Source organism: Cheilinus undulatus, linkage group 20 (genome assembly GCF_018320785.1).
Source record: "Cheilinus undulatus linkage group 20, ASM1832078v1, whole genome shotgun sequence".
In the NCBI taxonomy this organism is placed as follows: domain Eukaryota; kingdom Metazoa; phylum Chordata; class Actinopteri; order Labriformes; family Labridae; genus Cheilinus; species Cheilinus undulatus.
The window spans coordinates 2,858,536-2,876,002 of NC_054884.1; the positions used below are offsets into that span (position 1 = coordinate 2,858,536).

Genomic DNA, 17,467 nt, shown 5'->3' on the forward strand with positions numbered 1-17,467 from the left:
TTTGTCACTTTTGGACCATTTTTGCCACCTGTAACTCATTTTTTGGCTACTTTTCACCCATTTTTGTTCTTCCTCATCTTTTGTTCCATCTTAGTTGAAACTGCTCAGTTTTTGAATAAATGAGAGAAAACTTTGAGTGATCTGGGTCCTGATTTGTCTCTAAGGAGGTTCTGATGCTAATCCAGAGGTGATGATACAATTATTCTACTTTCACACATAAACACTACACTGGTGGTTCTCAGCTGGAGGGTAGACACAAAAGTAGGTCATGGAGCTGTTTTCAGTGGGTGGGATATAAAACCATGATAAAACAGCTGGTTTTCTGTAAACAGATGTTTTTAGATAATGGTGTGTTTCTTATTATTACTGTTTAATAGCTAAGTAATCTTCATCTAATAGACTGAGTGAACTATGAGACCAAGTTTTCTGTAAACAGGTGTTTTTCTGAAGTAATTCCTGATAGACTCCATCTGAAATTTTTCTGTGACATTTGACTGAACGTTTGACTTTTCAGAGCCACTCATCAATAATACATCTAAAAATAGACCCACGGAAACCAGATTCCACCCAGAGCTGAGTGTTTTCTGTTTTCTGTCTGCCACTCTACCACCCACGGAGGGACAGTCCGCACCACACCGAGTCTCAGAGTAGCTCAGGAGGCCACCAGAGGGCGCTCATCTCCCCAATCCTTCATGTGGATGTTTTTCATAAAGAGCTTTTACTGATGGATCCTTCACCAATAAAAACAGCAGGATTATTTCTTTGTAACAGTTTTATTTTGAAAATTCTGCCCCACATGAATCCCGTCTTCATAAACTGAAGTGAAATTCAGGTTTAGTTTATTTAATTTACCTTCGTACTATTAGAGTTATGACAAAGAAAAGGTGAAGCAAGTTTTTATATGAACGAATGAGAAATATCCCCCATAAAAGTCAGAACACTTTAATTTAACCTTAGAGAAAGCACACCTCTGTTCTATCAAAACTCAGACAGTTTTTACCTTTGGGCAAAGGTATGCAATCGCTCCGTGCTCCATGGGGCCTCAAAATAAAGTCATCATAATTGAGCATAAGACGTGAGGTAAACGTATAAAATTACTTTGAATGATTTAAGGTAAATTTAAATGTAAATAAGGAGCCAAGAGTGAATAAAAACAGCGTCAAGATACACTTCAATTTTCCAAAAAACACATCTGGCCCCAACATCAGGGTCAAAGCCCCTCAAAAAACCCCAGTGTGTCCTCATATCAGTCTAATAATAGTAGGGTACATCCCTATAGACAGACTGGAACTATGAACTGGTGGACAACTGTGAGGTAAAATGGATCAATGAATTCAAATGTCTGATTAGAGTCAGAGGAACACACATGCCACTGACAGAGAGCATCACTGTTTATTTTTCTAGGTTAGTACAGACAGGTTCAGATATCAGGATGGAAGAAGTCTGACCAATGATGCTCTTATAGCCTGTCTGCATGCAGAAGGCAAGGAGGGAATGTTTTATGCATTTTAAGGACAACATCTTCAAAAAGAGGGATAGAATGTATTATATACTTCAAAGATTAACTCATCTTCAAAGGTAAAGATGGAATATTTTATAGACTTAAAAGGATGACATCATCTTTAAAGGTAAAGACGGAATATTTTATAGACTTAAAAGGATGACATCATCTTCAAAGGTAAAGATGGAATATTTTATAAACTTTAAAGGATGACATCATCTTCAAAGGTAAAGATGGAATATTTTATAGACTTAAAAGGATGACATCATCTTCAAAGGTAAAGATGGAATATTTTATAGATTTAAAAGGATGACATCATCTTCAAAGGTAAAGATGGAATATTTTATAAACTTTAAAGGATGACATCATCTTCAAAGGTAAAAATGGAATATTTAATAAATTTCAAAAGATGACGTAATCTTTGCAAGGCAGGGATGAAATGTTTCAGAAACATAAAAGAATAAGTTCCTCTTCAAAGGGAAGGATTGAATATTTTAAAAACTTAAAGAACGACATCTTCAAAGACAAGGGTGAATGCTTTAAAAAACCTAAAATGATGATCTTATCTTCGAAGGCAGGAATGGAATGTTTTAGAAACATTAAAGAATAACATCCTCTTCTAAGACAAGGATGGAATCTTTTATAAACTGTAAAGTAAATATCTTCCGAGACAAGGATGGAATGTTTTATAAACTGTACCATAGATATCTTCAAGGACAAGGATGGAATGGTTTAGAAACTGAAACATAGATATTTTCCAAAAAAGGATGGAATGTTTTAGAAACTGAAATGTAGATATCTTCCAAGACAAGGATGGAATGTTTTATAAACTGTACCATAGATATCTTCAAAGACAAGGATGGAAATTTTTTATAAACTATAAATAAGATATCTTTAAAGACAAGGATGGAAATTTTTTATAAACTATAAATAAGATATCTTCAAAGACAAGGATGGAAATTTTTTATAAACTATAAATAAGATATCTTTAAAGACAAGGATGGAATGTTTTATAAACACAAAGGATGACAATATTTTTAAACTTAAAATGATTACCTCAAATGCAGTAATGGAATATTTTAGAAACATTAAAGGATAACTTGTTGTTCAAGGGTAAGGATGGAATGTTTTAGAATTCTTAAGACAGACATCTTCAAAGGGAAGGATGAAATGTTTTTTTAACTAAAATGATTACCTCATCTTCGACGGCCTGACTGGAATGTTTTAGAAACATTTAAGGAGGACTTCCACTTCAAAAGTAAGGATGAAATGTTTTAGAAACTTAAAGACAGACATCTTTAAAGAAAATGAACTTAAAATAACGACCTCATCTTCAAAGGCAGGAGTGGAATGTTTTATAAACCTAAAAGGATAACATTATTTTCAAAGGCAGATGATGGAGTGTTGGTGAAGCTGGGGTTGTTGGGGCATGTTTCCTCCATCTTTATAGGCCAAAGTTGGCAACTTTTGGAAAAATGGGTGGAACTGGAGAGGAGCGAGGCCAGTTCTACTAAAGACAGCTGACATGAGAGAAAGATTGTTCAAAAACGGTCCTTTACTTAGTCATCAGCTTTGTTACATTTAATAATAATAATAATGATAACAATAATAATAGTTATTATTGTTATTTCCTTTGTTTGCATTTTGGATTCATTTCAAAAACAGTTTATTTAAATTATATTTGGTAAAATAATTAAAAATATATGTACTAAACATTGAGACAGTATCAGGGTGAAACATCTCGAGCCTGTAGACAAACAAACATTTAGGTTCAGATCTGGTGGCTGTTGAGTGATAGACGTGGAGATTACTCATTCGGACCACTCTGGTGTTTATTTGAGCCCCCCCATCACTCCCACGCCTCTCTAAAAACATGTTAATTTCCTCTCGCGTCTTTAAATATCCCTCTGCTTCTATATTTGACTCCTCGGTGAATCTTTCCTCGCGCATATTCAAATCACACAACTTTCCGAGCGCCTCTGTCCGCGCGCTCTCATTTCTATCTCGGCAAAACTCGTCACTTTCCGATGATCACATTCCGGAAACCAAATATGGAGAGAAGGGGCTGTTCCCCTGCTACCGGAACCTGCCTTTTATGGGTCAGAGAAGAAGAACCGGAATTCCTCTTTTGATTAAAAACTCCGGATTAAAAGGGAAATTAACGATGAGAACATAAAGAATACCTGATAACTGTTCTAATCAACCAGATCTGTGTGTTTTCATCCATCTTCATTTGAATATTTTCATGTTTTGATGACTTTTCTGTCCGCTCATCAGGCAGTGGAAACTGTCCGAGTTCTCTCCATTCACAAGTGATTCCCTTTGAAATCGTCACGGAGCCTCCCAGCCAATCAGAGCCCTCAGCGCCTTTCCCTTTTCACCCCTCCCACTCCTTATTTGGTTAATGACGTCGCGGGGCATTCAAAAGGTTCCCGTTATAAACAAAGCAAAGCCGTGGCCCCCGTTCCTCCGATAGACACTCTGTAGAGAAGTTTACCGGCAGAGCGCGTGAGCTGCACACCGAGCTCATCCTCACACCCACTCCCACAGAGTCACGCAGAGACATGCTGGGGTGACACCACACTCCACGGGGTCACACTCACACTCACAGCAGCAGGAAAAGGTTAAGAAAAAGACTAGTCTCCTCCACGATGACGGCTAAAACTCTGGAGAAAGTCCCGGTAAATCTCGGGGGGTTCGCGCATCCTGACAGCGTGTACTCGGTGGATGACATCAGCTCCAACCTGCCGGCCTCCGTAGCCATCTTCAACAACAGCGAGCTGGGAGCGCACTACGAGCACATCAATGTGGCGGGTAAGAAGCTCTGATTCATTTTAAGCTTTGTGCGTAAAAATGAGGATATGTGGATCAGTCATTTAGGAATACTCTAAACTCAAAGATCACATCAGTCAGACTTGGATTAAACATTCTCTTTGAAAAGTCCAAATGTTTTTCCCATTTTCATATCGGAGTTTGTGCGTAAATGCTCTCACTTTAGTGCATTACAAGTGCATCTGTGCGGCTGCTGAGAGAAGAACCCTTAATGAATCTTTCTATGTCCGTGCGTAAAATAAAGAAATGTGGATCATTACGCTCTGAAACCTTAATCATCGAAGATCAAATAAGTGAAACTAAAAACAGCATGCATTAAAAACATTCTAAAGCGTTAAATGTTGAGAATGTTCATGCTAGAGTCCGTGCGTAATTACGCACACTTTGAGCACACCATAAACTCATCAATGTTTCAGGTTTGGGAGGAAATTCAAGATGTACTTTTCTATTTTAGAGCATAAAATAAAAAAGATTAAATAAGATTAAAAAAAACAAAATCATTCATCTAAGAAAAAACCTGATGTGAAAGTTAAAAGTGGTGAAAGTTTCAATCCTAGACACAAAAGAAAATATGATTTAAGCTTAAACCCTTAAGATTAAATTTCTACGTTTTTAGAAGATCAGCAGAAAAATGTAAAACAATTTTCTTTCCATTTGTTTAAAATGTTTGAATGCTGATTCTGTTCACGCTGGAGTCCGTGCTTTATTGCGCACTCGTTTAGCGCACATCAAGAACGTGGTCAGTTAAAACCTGGATTAATTATTCATTTCAAGCGTAAAGATAAAGATATGCTGATGGAAAAATATTACTACTGATCAAATTCTAACATTTCCAAATCTTCTTCATAATAGATTTAAAGTCTTTCTCCTCTTTTTTGGTGAGAATGTGCAGAATGCAAAAGCTGTTCGTGCGTAATTGCGCATAAAACGCACCTCCCCTTTCTTTCTTTCTTTCTGTCTTTCTCTGTTTTGAGCGCTGCCCGGTGAACTTCCCCTGAATGAACCTGTTGTTTTTCACTCCTTAATGATGTTTTTATTATTTTCAGTTTCTGCATTTTTATGCGCCTCACTAATTAAAAATGTTTGAAGACTTCATTTGTTGATATTCGAGTTCGTGCGTCATAAACGAATCTCCTTTGAGTTTGAGCGAAATGTCCAGTAGAGATTTCTGAATGAACTTGTTTCTGTTTTAAGAACTTTATCTTGTCCTGCCATCTGTCTAATTCTAAAAGTTCTACCGTTTCATGCATTCAAGTTTGTGCGTAATTGCGCATAAACGCAACTTCTCCTAAATTGAGCAAACACTTAATATACTGTCATTAAGAGTGCAAAATTAATTTCAAATCACTAAAAAAAAAGCGAAAAAGTGGTGTAGCCTTTAAGAGAATGAAGCGGATGTTTTTGCTATATTTCCGTTTTGTCTGAAGTCTCTTCGCCTTCTTGGATGAACCCAGACTGATGTGATGAATCCCCTCCACAGTCTGAGGCTGTCAAGTTTTTTCCTTCAATACTTTTTGCTGTGTTTTAAAACAGTACAGTCCATTATTTAATAATGGAAACCTTCAAAAAGTACCAAAACTGAAAGAAGATTTTCTTAGGGACAGGGAGTTCCGTCTAAACTGCAGAAAAACATGGACAACATTTGGACAAGAGAGGAGCTCCTCTCAAGCCTCACAGTGTCATTGTAATGTTGCTCATGGATTTGTGTAATTTTCTGCAAATACTGAATACTAGAAACAAAAAATCTACTCTTTTCTGACTCTGTTGAATTTCCACTAGTAATAAATTACTAAATAATCTGTTTACAGATATAAATGTGTCATTAGAGGCCCCTTAAAGGTTCATTTGTGGTGCAGACAGGTGATTTGGTGTTCCAGAGATAAAATCATCAAATGACAGCAAAATGCTAAACTTAAAAAAAAAAGAAAAAAGAAAAAAGAAAAAAAAATGATGAAGCCATAGAGATAGACAGGAGGAGTACACATGCAAAAGTGTAGAGGAACAAAAACAAGAAGCTTTTATGATCTGGTTTAAATATTAAATGAAAGGCAAAGAAGAAACTTGTTTTGTTGAATCTAACTGAGTTAATTCATGTTCTAATCTAACTTAGTTTAACTTTATATTATGTCTTCCATCCCACCACTTCTGCATGAATTAAAGGCACATGCAGATCCACCTTAACCGTCTCTTTGTGTTTTTCTCTGTCTCAATAAAAGAAGTTAAAATGGTCCGGATGTTAATGCTGGAGTCTGTGGGTAGTTGAACACAAGCGCATCTTCAAAAGTCAAAAGATCCCGGGTGTTCTTGTTAAGGCTAAATGTGAAAAATAAAGTACTAATGTAGGAAAAGGGTCCACACAGCGGTTTGGATCTGCAGATCCTCCTTCAGCCGTCTGAGGAGGATGTTTAGATCCAAACACTGAAGAACACACGGACCAGCTTCTCCAGTTTTGTTTGAATAATCTGGTTTACATTTTATGTGTTTTTATATTTTCCTTCACTTATTTAAAATGTTTAAACACATTCCATGAAAGCCAGGAGAAATATAACAATCAAATAAGGTACTGTGGAAAAACAAAGTCCTGGACAGGGTGGTTTCTGGGTAGATTCCTTAAAACTCCTTCGAGCGAGGTTTTCTCCCTTTCAGGAGCTTCAGTAACACCAGCGAGCTTCTAAAGCGTGACAAAGACCGTGAATGGAGCTCCTCCTAAAGTCCCTGATAGATGTAGACGCTGCGCTCTTAACATCTGCCTCCATGTTTAATTGCACACAATCTTGCTGAACGTCTTATTATTCTCTTCTCATGGATCTCTGTTCTTCTGATTCTCTCTTCCAGACGGCCTGATGAACTCAGAGATGAACGCCGCTGACAAACGCTCTCTGGATCTCTCCTCGTATTCCGGCGGTTTCTCTCAGCCCGCCAACCACAGGAACCAGACCTTCACCTACATGGGGAAGTTCTCCATCGACTCTCAGTACCCGGGGAGCTGGAACCCTGAGGGCGTGATCAACATCGTGTCAGGGATCTTCAATATGGCCGCTCCCCCTCCTCCTAACCCTAACCCTCCCTCCTGCTCCTCCTCTCCGGCCTCCTCCTCCTCTCCTCCTCACTTCTCCTCCGGACCGCTGAGCTGCAGCATGGCGGCGGCGCAGATGCCTGCAGACCACCTGTACTCGCCCCCTCCTCCATACTCATCCTCATCGGGCTGTGGCGAGGCGTACCAGGACCCCTCCGCCTTCCTGTCGCCAGCCTCTGCGTTCCCCCCTCCCTCCTACTCCTCGCCAAAGCAGCAGGATGGCCCCGGTCTGTTCCCTATCCTCCCGGACTACCCGGGCTTCTTCCCGCCAGCCTGTCAGCGGGACCTGCATGGCCCTGGGATCCAAGACCGGAAACCCTTTGGCCCATGCCCCCTGGACTCGTTCAGAGTGCCGCCACCACTCACACCCCTGAACACCATCAGGAACTTCACTCTGGGAGCACCTGGAGGCTCTGATGGAGGGCCCCCACGGCTCCCATCTGCCTACAGTCCCCAGAACCTCCCGCTCAGACCCATCCTGCGGCCCCGGAAGTACCCCAACAGACCCAGCAAGACCCCTATCCATGAGCGGCCGTACCCGTGCCCAGCAGAGGGCTGCGACCGCCGCTTCTCCCGCTCTGATGAACTGACACGTCACATCCGGATCCACACCGGACACAAGCCCTTCCAGTGCCGCATCTGTATGCGCAACTTCAGCCGCAGCGACCACCTGACCACGCACATCCGCACACACACAGGCGAGAAGCCCTTCGCTTGTGACTTCTGCGGGAGGAAGTTCGCACGAAGCGACGAGCGGAAGAGACACACCAAGATCCACCTGAGGCAAAAAGAGAGGAAGTCCTCAACGGTGTCTTCGTCATCTTCCTCCTCCAGCAGCTCCGGGGGGGAGCGCGGAGCAGCCAGCGTCATCTGCTCATAGAAAAGACTATTTTACTAGGGATGCATTGATACTGAAGGGTTTAAGACCTGGTACCAGCAGGGTCTTAGACTTAGGTCATCACTGTTACTGCAGAGTTTAAGACCAGGTACCAGCAGGGTCTAAGACTTAGGTCATCACTGATACTGCAGAGTTTAAGACCAGGTACCAGCAGGGTCTAAGACTTAGGTCATCACTGATACTGCAGAGTTTAAGACCAGGTACCAGCAGGTTCTTAGACTTAGGTCATCACTGATACTGCAGAGTTTAAGACCAGGTACCAGCAGGTTCTTAGACTTAGGTCATCACTGATACTGCAGAGTTTAAGACCAGGTACCAGCAAGGTCTTAGACTTGGGTCACCACTGATACTGCAGGGTTTAAGACCAGGTACTGGCAGGGTCTAAGACTTGGGTCACCACTGATACTGCAGGGTTTAAGACCAGGTACCAGCAGGTTCCCTAGACTTAGGTCATCTCTGATACTGCAGGGTTTAAGACCAGGTGTTGGCAGGGTCTTAGACTAAGTCATTAGTCATCATCAGTTTTAACTAAGCCAGTAATCTTGTACGGAGCAGTGACCGGACTTTTTAAAAACTGATCCTACTCTCTATTGAGTTTAATACCAGCATCCAGGGGCAAGGATACAATGGCAGATAAATCCATCACACTTACATGGCTAAAAAAATAGTTTCAGAAACTGTTTTCATGGAAACCAAAAGTGAGTGACATATCTTTAAATGGTCAGAGTAATTTACAGCCAACTGATTTTTAGTTTGAAACGACCTGAAATTTTCCCGCTCCACCTTAACCACTTTAACATGAGACATGTATAATTTATAACATGAAACTCAAGTATTTACCTCTATATTTCTCTGCTACTATTATTATTCATTTAAATCGGATTCGAGTGAGTTTTCAGAGCTGTCACATAAAGCCTTTGCATCGTCACAAAGTCGACCTTGAGTGTTTATTTAGTTTTAATCAGGCATCTGCAAAGACGCCTTTGTTTTCCTTTCTAATACTGATATCTCTACAATAACTGTGACTGTGTTAAACCTTTACTTGTGATGTAAATGTCTCTGAAGACAATGATCAATTTTTATATAGCACAGAAGCTAGCTGTTTATTGGAGTGTCACCTGCTAATCTGGCCCCAATTAAACCATGACACCAGTTCTCTACATCAGAACAAATGACTGATAACAATGTATCATTCCAGGTTAATTTTCTGACTCTTTTATTAGTTGCAGGACGTTGAAACATTTAAACATCTAATCATGTGTTTTATGATCATTTGAAACTTCATTTTATTTTTTAAAATAATATTTATTTTTTATTTGAGGTAAATGACCTAACGGCCCACCTGTAGAACCTCCAGGGCCCACAGAGAGACGGGACCCACACTTTGGGAAGCACTGATTAAAGTTTGATTTATCTTCATCTGATGTTCCTATGCCCTCCTTTGTTCTGATTGATTTTTCTGATTGATTTTTTCTTCTGATTGATTTTTCTGATTGATTCCGGCATCATTTAGGGTTAGCATTAGCCTTCAGCTCAGCTAAGCTCAGACTGCAGACTTGGCTCCGCCTACTCCTTCCTGCTGAAACACTGACAGGCTAACATGCTGCTGAATGATCTCTGGTACCAGAGTCCTTAGGCATGGTTTTATCAATGCATCCCTAGTGGTTACTATGGCAACATGACAGACTCTAACCCTCCATAAAGACCATTATGATCCTGACTCTGACGGATGAAATATATCAGTAGGAATGAAGGAGAACTCTGTACAGCTGATGTTTAACGCCACACGCTTTCTTCCTGCAGGGACATTAAAGAGTCAGGTGGCCATGATGAGGGGGCGTGGCCTCACAGCAAGTGTGGCGGTGTGAAATAATAACTGCAATAATGTTTGAGAAGTCTTAAATTATTGACAAATGTTTATAACGTGTTAGTGTGAGCCTCAGTGCCTTGGTCGTCTCACTGATGAAGGACGCTGTAACGCCGGGAGCGTGTGCGTGTTTGTGTGTAATTGTGTTATGTGAGCGTGTGCGTGAGCGTGTTGTACAGCTATCAGAGTATATTTTTGTACTGGTGTAACTCGAGTGTTCATGTGTTTAAACGTGTTGAACTCATCTGGTTGTGACGTGTCTGTTTGACTCTTTATTAAATGTTCAGATAAACCCGCGCTGCTGTCTCACTGATTCTTTTACTCATCGATTCATGCATTCATTCATTTACCGATGGGTTCAAACAACTCTGTTTCAATTTAGGCATGAGATAAACATGTCTTTTAGTCACATTTGTTTCATTTTTAACCTTTATTTATTTGTATTTATTTCAGCAGGACAAAGTACATTAATGAACATAAGCCCAAAAGACAAATATAAACATGTTGGAGGTAGAAAAACTGCTTCTATTTACAGGAAGAGACAGAACGACAGTACTGACAGTCTGCAAACATGCAGATCAACTGTGCTGAATAAAGTCTGCGGTGTAAAGGGCAATTTCAAGAACAAGGAATAGTTTTCACACAAGTGTTGCAGACACCGGTCATGTAGTTCAGGATATGTAAAGAAGGAGCTTATAGCTGTTAGATCAGGTGTAAAAGAATAAATAAAACATTCTAGTTGGCTCCGCCCACTCCTCCCACCAGTATGTTGCTTATGGCCTTGCTGATCACAGCATGGAAATATAATTTTAAAAGTAATTTTTAAAAAAACAGATTTTTTTAAACTCCTAAGAACGTACACACAGAGGATTAGGGAAAATTAACAACAACAATAACAACAAAAACATTTGGCATGCATTTTTTTTTAGACCAAACTTTTTATTAGTTTTCCAATATCTAACAACAACAAAATACATGACAAATGACCAAGCTTAAAGGACATGCCACATCTAAAATAATCAAATCAAGCAAGTAATTAGAAAAACAAAATGGAAAAAAAAGACAAAAATAAACCATATCATAAGAGATAAGACAATGAATAATACATCTAAATTAAACATAAATAAATACTGCACTGAGAGGCTGAGTTGTCGTCTACATACAAGCTTTAAAGTCACCAGAAAATTGCAGGGGGCTGCCGGTCTGGCTCACCAACATAGGATCAGCTGTGTTCTGCTAATCTATGTTAGGATTGCAGCTTTTATTCAAAGCAGAGCAGTTATGACTGTTTTGTGTAACACATTTGTCTTGACCAAATTGAGAGTCGTTGTCTCGTAACAAGACTGATGTATTTCCCCCACTCAGCGTAGTATAAATCTAGTCGATTTAGCGTCATCTCCTCATAAGCCGCAACTACACTTAACTGGGTAAACCAACGGCTGGGCAAAGGAAGACCCCTCGCTTTCCATTCCCTGACCGGAAGTTTTCGACCCAGCGTAATGGCTGCGAGGATCCATCTTGTCTCAGGTTCTGGAAAACCTTTTAAAGAGGTAGAGTCCCCTAAGATAAAAAGGCTGGACGTAAATGGGAAATCCTGACCTTCTGCTAGTTTGATATTTCATGGATTGCTGTCCACCAGGCATGAATTTTTTTTTATTCTAAGAAAAATGACAGCATTTTGACTTTTTTGCAGAATTTTAACTTTTTATTAGAATTTTAAAAATTGCATGGCAATTTTTTAATGGCCCTGGTACTCTTTTATATCTATACACTCACTGCTGTGGAAAAAAATGTTTTAAGTAATATTCTAAAAATACAATTTTTTAGCATTTTTGTGAATAAATCAATATGTCTAACCCCAGTTTTGCTTTTTATGTGCTTTGTTTGAAAATCGGATCACTGTCTGCATCCAGGAATGTTTTAAAAGGATTCTTTACTATTGGGAGATAGGGCTAATGGCGGAGGTCTGCACTCTCCAAGTGCTTTTCTAGTTTATTTATTTAATTATTACCAGGGAAAATGCACATTAATGAACACAGACATGTAAATGTGCCATAATGTAGCCATAGGCTAATTTCCATCTGTCGTCACCGGCAGGTTGATGGTCTATACAACAAAGAGTACATTTAAAATCTATACAAAAATCAGACAACACCAGGAGACCAGACAGCACAGACAGTACGATGAAATACAAAGACCCAAGTATAACAATACAGTAGGTTGCTGCATGACCTCTGCTTAAGACAGACCAGGAATAAAGAGACCAGAGCAGTTAAAGAGCATTAGGAGGACGGTAAAGTGCTGTAGTGCCAAAGTGCAAGTGAGCTGATATATTCCACATGATCTTGAGTGTGCTTAAGGAAGAGATAGCACACCGCCCTTGGCCTGGTTAGTTACAGTGCTCATAGGTTGAGCAACATTATTTTTGCCTAAATGATGCATAGATTTGCTGCCATTTTGAATTTAAAATTTTATTTCAAAGTGCACCTAGAAGTGTATTAAACTGTCTGATATGCAAAAAAAAATTAGTGCCCACCCATCAGCCATCTTTTGTTTGGGCTTAGCCCCGGATTTTAAACATGTCTGGCTCCAGCCCTGCATACAGCAATAAATGATCCATACAGAGAAAAAAAACAGTTACAATATTTAACAGTTATAAGACAGGCTGGTGCAGTGCATGCAAACATACGTATATTAGCGCATGCATTACACAGAACAGAGATGAATACAGATTAGTGCAGCATGAACAGAGGTACGTGTCTGACATGCTGCAGCAGATCCCCCCAGCAGTTCTTCAGAAGAGTTTAAAAGGTGGTGTATGTAGGACGTTCCCATAGAGTAAACACTATTGAAGAAACATCTTTCAGCTTTTGTGCAGCCCACAGCTGGAATACTGTACAGAAAACAATAAAACTAAGTTCAGTTATTAACATGGGACAGTTTCAAAACATGATTTTATTTTTGGACAGTCTCTAGTTATTCTCAAGTATCTATGTCTATTTGCATTTGTGTTTCTTTCTCCTTGCTTATTTATTGTCTTGCATATATTATCGTAATGTACTCTGGACAGCACTGTAAATGAGAGCATGCTCTCAATGGCATCTGGAGATTGAAAAAAGGTTGAATGAATACTGTAGGCAGTAGATCGTTCCAGAAGTTTCCTAACCGACAGCACAGTCTGTCCAAAGTTGCTACGTCTGAATGGATCCTCACAGTCTCCTCTGGCAGGGTCCTGGTGGTTTTACCACTGTTAGCTTTCAGCTTATAACATTTAATGGAGGTGGGGTAGATCTGTGTATTCTATATACAGGCTAGGCATATTTAGAGTGTTTAAAAAGTCCAGACTTTAAGAATTTGTTCTTTTTGATGATATGACAATGATGACCAGGTTCCTGGTTCACTTCTTGGTCAGGACCTTTCTGTTCAGAGTTTGCATTTTCTCCCCGTGCATGCGTGGTTTCTCTCCAGGTACTTCAGCTTCCTCCCACAAAAACATGCTAGTTAGGTTAACTGATGACTCTGAATTGCCCATACGTGTGAGCGTGCCTGGTTGTCTGTCTCTACATGTCAGCTCTGTGATTGACTAGAGACCAGTCCAGAGTGTTCCCGCCTCCTACCCAATGACAGCTGGGATAGGCCCAGCCCCCTGTGGCCCCTAACGGGATAACAAGTATAGAAAATGGATGAGTGGATGGATAGACATCCAACAGTCCAGCACTGAGATTGTAGTCTGGTTTAAAGCCGTATGCCTCTTTCTAAGGCAATTTCTGCCTGAAATATTGTCAAAGACAAAACTATATCATTAGAATGTAACTATGACTTTACCATATACAGAACAAATAGAAAAAAAGACTCAGTGACCAAATGACTGATGATGGATGAGCTGAGTTCTGACATCAGGTCAGCCCTGAAGAAGGACCCTCAGCGTAGAGAATGGAACCGTGGGCTGAAGAGGATCTGTTAATGTAGAGTATGGAACTGTGGACTAAAGAAGATCCGTTAATGTAGAGTATGGAACCGTGGGCTGAAGAGGATCTGTTAATGAAGAGTATGGAACCGTGGACTAAAGAAGATCTGTTAATGTAGAGTATGGAACCGTGGACTAAAGATCTGTTAATGTAGAGTATGGAACCGTGGACTAAAGAAGATCCGTTAGTGTAGAGTATGGAACTGTGGACTAAAGATCTGTTAATGTAGAGTATGGAACCGTGGACTAAAGATCTGTTAATGTAGAGTATGGAACCGTGGACTAAAAAAGATCTGTTAATGTAGAGTATGGAACCGTGGACTAAGGATCTGTTAATTTAGAGCATGGAACCGTGGGCTGAAGAGGATCTGTTAATGTAGAGTATGGAACTGTGGACTAAAGAAGATCCGTTAATGTAGAGTATGGAACCATGGACTAAAGAAGATCTGTTAATGTAGAGTATGGAGCCGTGGACTGAAGAAGATCTGTTAATGTAGAGTATGGAACCGTGGACTAAAGAAGATCTGTTAATGTAGAGTATGGAACCGTGGACTAAAGATCTGTTAATGTGGAGTATGGAACCGTGGACTAAAGATCTATTAATGCACAAAATGGACCCGTGGACTAAAGAAGATCCGTTAGTGTAGAGTATGGAACCGTGGGCTGAAGAAGATCTGTTAATGTAGAGTATGGAACCGTGGACTAAAGAAGATCCGTTAGTGTAGAGTATGGAACCATGGACTGAAGAGGATCTGTTAATGTAGAGTATGGAACCGTGGACTGAAGAGAATCCGTTAATGTAGAGTATGGAACTGTGGACTAAAGAAGATCCGTTAATGTAGAGTATGGAACCATGGACTAAAGAAGATATGTTAATATAGAGTATGGAACCGTTGACTGAAGAGGATCTGTTAATGTAGAGTATGGAACCGTGGACTAAAGAAGATCTGTTAATGTAGAGTATGGAACCGTGGACTGAAGAGGATCTGTTAATGTAGAGTATGGAACCGTGGACTAAAGAAGATCTACTAATTTAGAGCATGGAACCATGGACTGAAGAGGATCTGTTAATGTAGAGTATGGAACCGTGGACTGAAGAGGATCTGTTAATGTAGAGTATGGAACCGTGGACTGAAGAGGATCTGTTAATGTAGAGTATGGAACTGTGGACTAAAGAAGATCCGTTAACATAGAGTATGGAACCGTGGACTAAAGAAGATCTGTTAATGTAGAGTATGGAGCCGTGGACTGAAGAGGATCTGTTAATGTAGAGTATGGAACCGTGGACTAAAGATCTGTTAATGTAGAGTATGGAACCGTGGACTGAAGAGGATCTGTTAATGTAAAGTATGGAACCATGGACTAAAGATCTGTTAATGCACAGTATGGAACCGTGGACTAAAGAAGATCTGTTAATGTAGAGTATGGAGCCGTGGACTGAAGAGGATCTGTTAATGTAGAGTATGGAACCGTGGACTAAAGATCTGTTAATGTAGAGTATGGAACCGTGGGCTGAAGAGGATCTGTTAATGAAGAGTATGGAACTGTGGACTAAAGAAGATCTGTTAATGTAGAGTATGGAACCGTGGACTAAAGATCTGTTAATGTAGAGTATGGAACCGTGGACTAAAGAAGATCCGTTAGTGTAGAGTATGGAACCGTGGACTAAAGATCTGTTAATGTAGAGTATGGAACCGTGGACTAAAGATCTGTTAATGTAGAGTATGGAACCGTGGACTAAAAAAGATCTGTTAATGTAGAGTATGGAACCGTGGACTAAGGATCTGTTAATTTAGAGCATGGAACCGTGGGCTGAAGAGGATCTGTTAATGTAGAGTATGGAACTGTGGATTAAAGAAGATCCGTTAATGTAGAGTATGGAACCGTGGACTAAAGAAGATCTGTTAATGTAGAGTATGGAGCCGTGGACTGAAGAGGATCTGTTAATGTAGAGTATGGAACCGTGGACTAAAGAAGATCTGTTAATGTAGAGTATGGAACCGTGGACTAAAGATCTGTTAATGTGGAGTATGGAACCGTGGACTAAAGATCTATTAATGCACAAAATGGACCCGTGGACTAAAGAAGATCCGTTAGTGTAGAGTATGGAACCGTGGGCTGAAGAAGATCTGTTAATGTAGAGTATGGAACCGTGGACTAAAGAAGATCCGTTAGTGTAGAGTATGGAACCATGGACTGAAGAGGATCTGTTAATGTAGAGTATGGAACCGTGGACTGAAGAGGATCTGTTAATGTAGAGTATGGAACCGTGGACTAAAGAAGATCCGTTAGTGTAGAGTATGGAACCGTGGACTAAAGAAGATATGTTAATATAGAGTATGGAACCGTGGACTGAAGAGGATCTGTTAATGTAGAGTATGGAACCGTGGACTAAAGAAGATCTGTTAATGTAGAGTTTGGAACCGTGGACTAAAGAAGATCGGTTACTCTAGAGTATGGAACCGTGGACTGAAGAGGATCTGTTAATGTAGAGTATGGAACCGTGGACTAAAGATCTGTTAATGTAGAGTATGGAACCGTGGACTGAAGAGGATCTGTTAATGTAGAGTATGGAACCGTGGACTGAAGAGGATCTGTTAATGTAGAGTATGGAACTGTGGACTAAAGAAGATCCGTTAACATAGAGTATGGAACCGTGGACTAAAGAAGATCTGTTAATGTAGAGTATGGAGCCGTGGACTGAAGAGGATCTGTTAATGTAGAGTATGGAACCGTGGACTAAAGATCTGTTAATGTAGAGTATGGAACCGTGGACTGAAGAGGATCTGTTAATGTAGAGTATGGACCCGTGGACTGAAGAGGATCTGTTAATGTAGAGTATGGAACCGTGGACTAAAGATCTGTTAATGTAGAGTATGGAACCGTGGACTGAAGAGGATCTGTTAATGTAAAGTATGGAACCATGGACTAAAGATCTGTTAATGCACAGTATGGAACCGTGGACTAAAGAAGATCTACTAATTTAGAGCATGGAACCGTGGGCTGAAGAGGATCTGTTAATGTAGAGTATGGAACTGTGGACTAAAGAAGATCCGTTAATGTAGAGTATGGAACCGTGGACTAAAGAAGATCTGTTAATGTAGAGTATGGAGCCGTGGACTGAAGAGGATCTGTTAATGTAGAGTATGGAACCGTGGACTAAAGAAGATCTGTTAATGTAGAGTATGGAACCGTGGACTAAAGATCTGTTAATGTGGAGTATGGAACCGTGGACTAAAGATCTATTAATGCACAAAATGGACCCGTGGACTAAAGAAGATCCGTTAGTGTAGAGTATGGAACCGTGGGCTGAAGAAGATCTGTTA

The 17,467-nt window shown here is 40.1% G+C and overlaps 1 protein-coding gene across 1 annotated transcript; it reads left to right on the top strand.

Moving 5' to 3' along the window:
- Positions 1 to 3,993: 3,993 nt before the first annotated feature.
- Positions 3,994 to 10,465, top strand: egr2b (early growth response 2b). The gene is made up of 2 exons (XM_041815001.1): positions 3,994 to 4,315; positions 7,169 to 10,465. The coding sequence occupies exons 1-2, from the start codon at positions 4,153 to 4,155 to the stop codon at positions 8,287 to 8,289; spliced, it is 1,284 nt and encodes a 427-aa protein (XP_041670935.1). The 5' UTR covers positions 3,994 to 4,152; the 3' UTR covers positions 8,290 to 10,465.
- The last annotated feature ends 7,002 nt before the right edge of the window (positions 10,466 to 17,467 follow it).

Coding starts and splice junctions, on each gene's coding strand:
- egr2b (XM_041815001.1), top strand. CDS start 4,153: ATGACGGCTAAAACTCTGGAGAAAGTCCCGGTAAATCTCGGGGGGTTC. Junction 4,316..7,168: donor CGAGCACATCAATGTGGCGG/GTAAGAAGCTCT, acceptor TCTCTCTTCCAG/ACGGCCTGATGAACTCAGAG.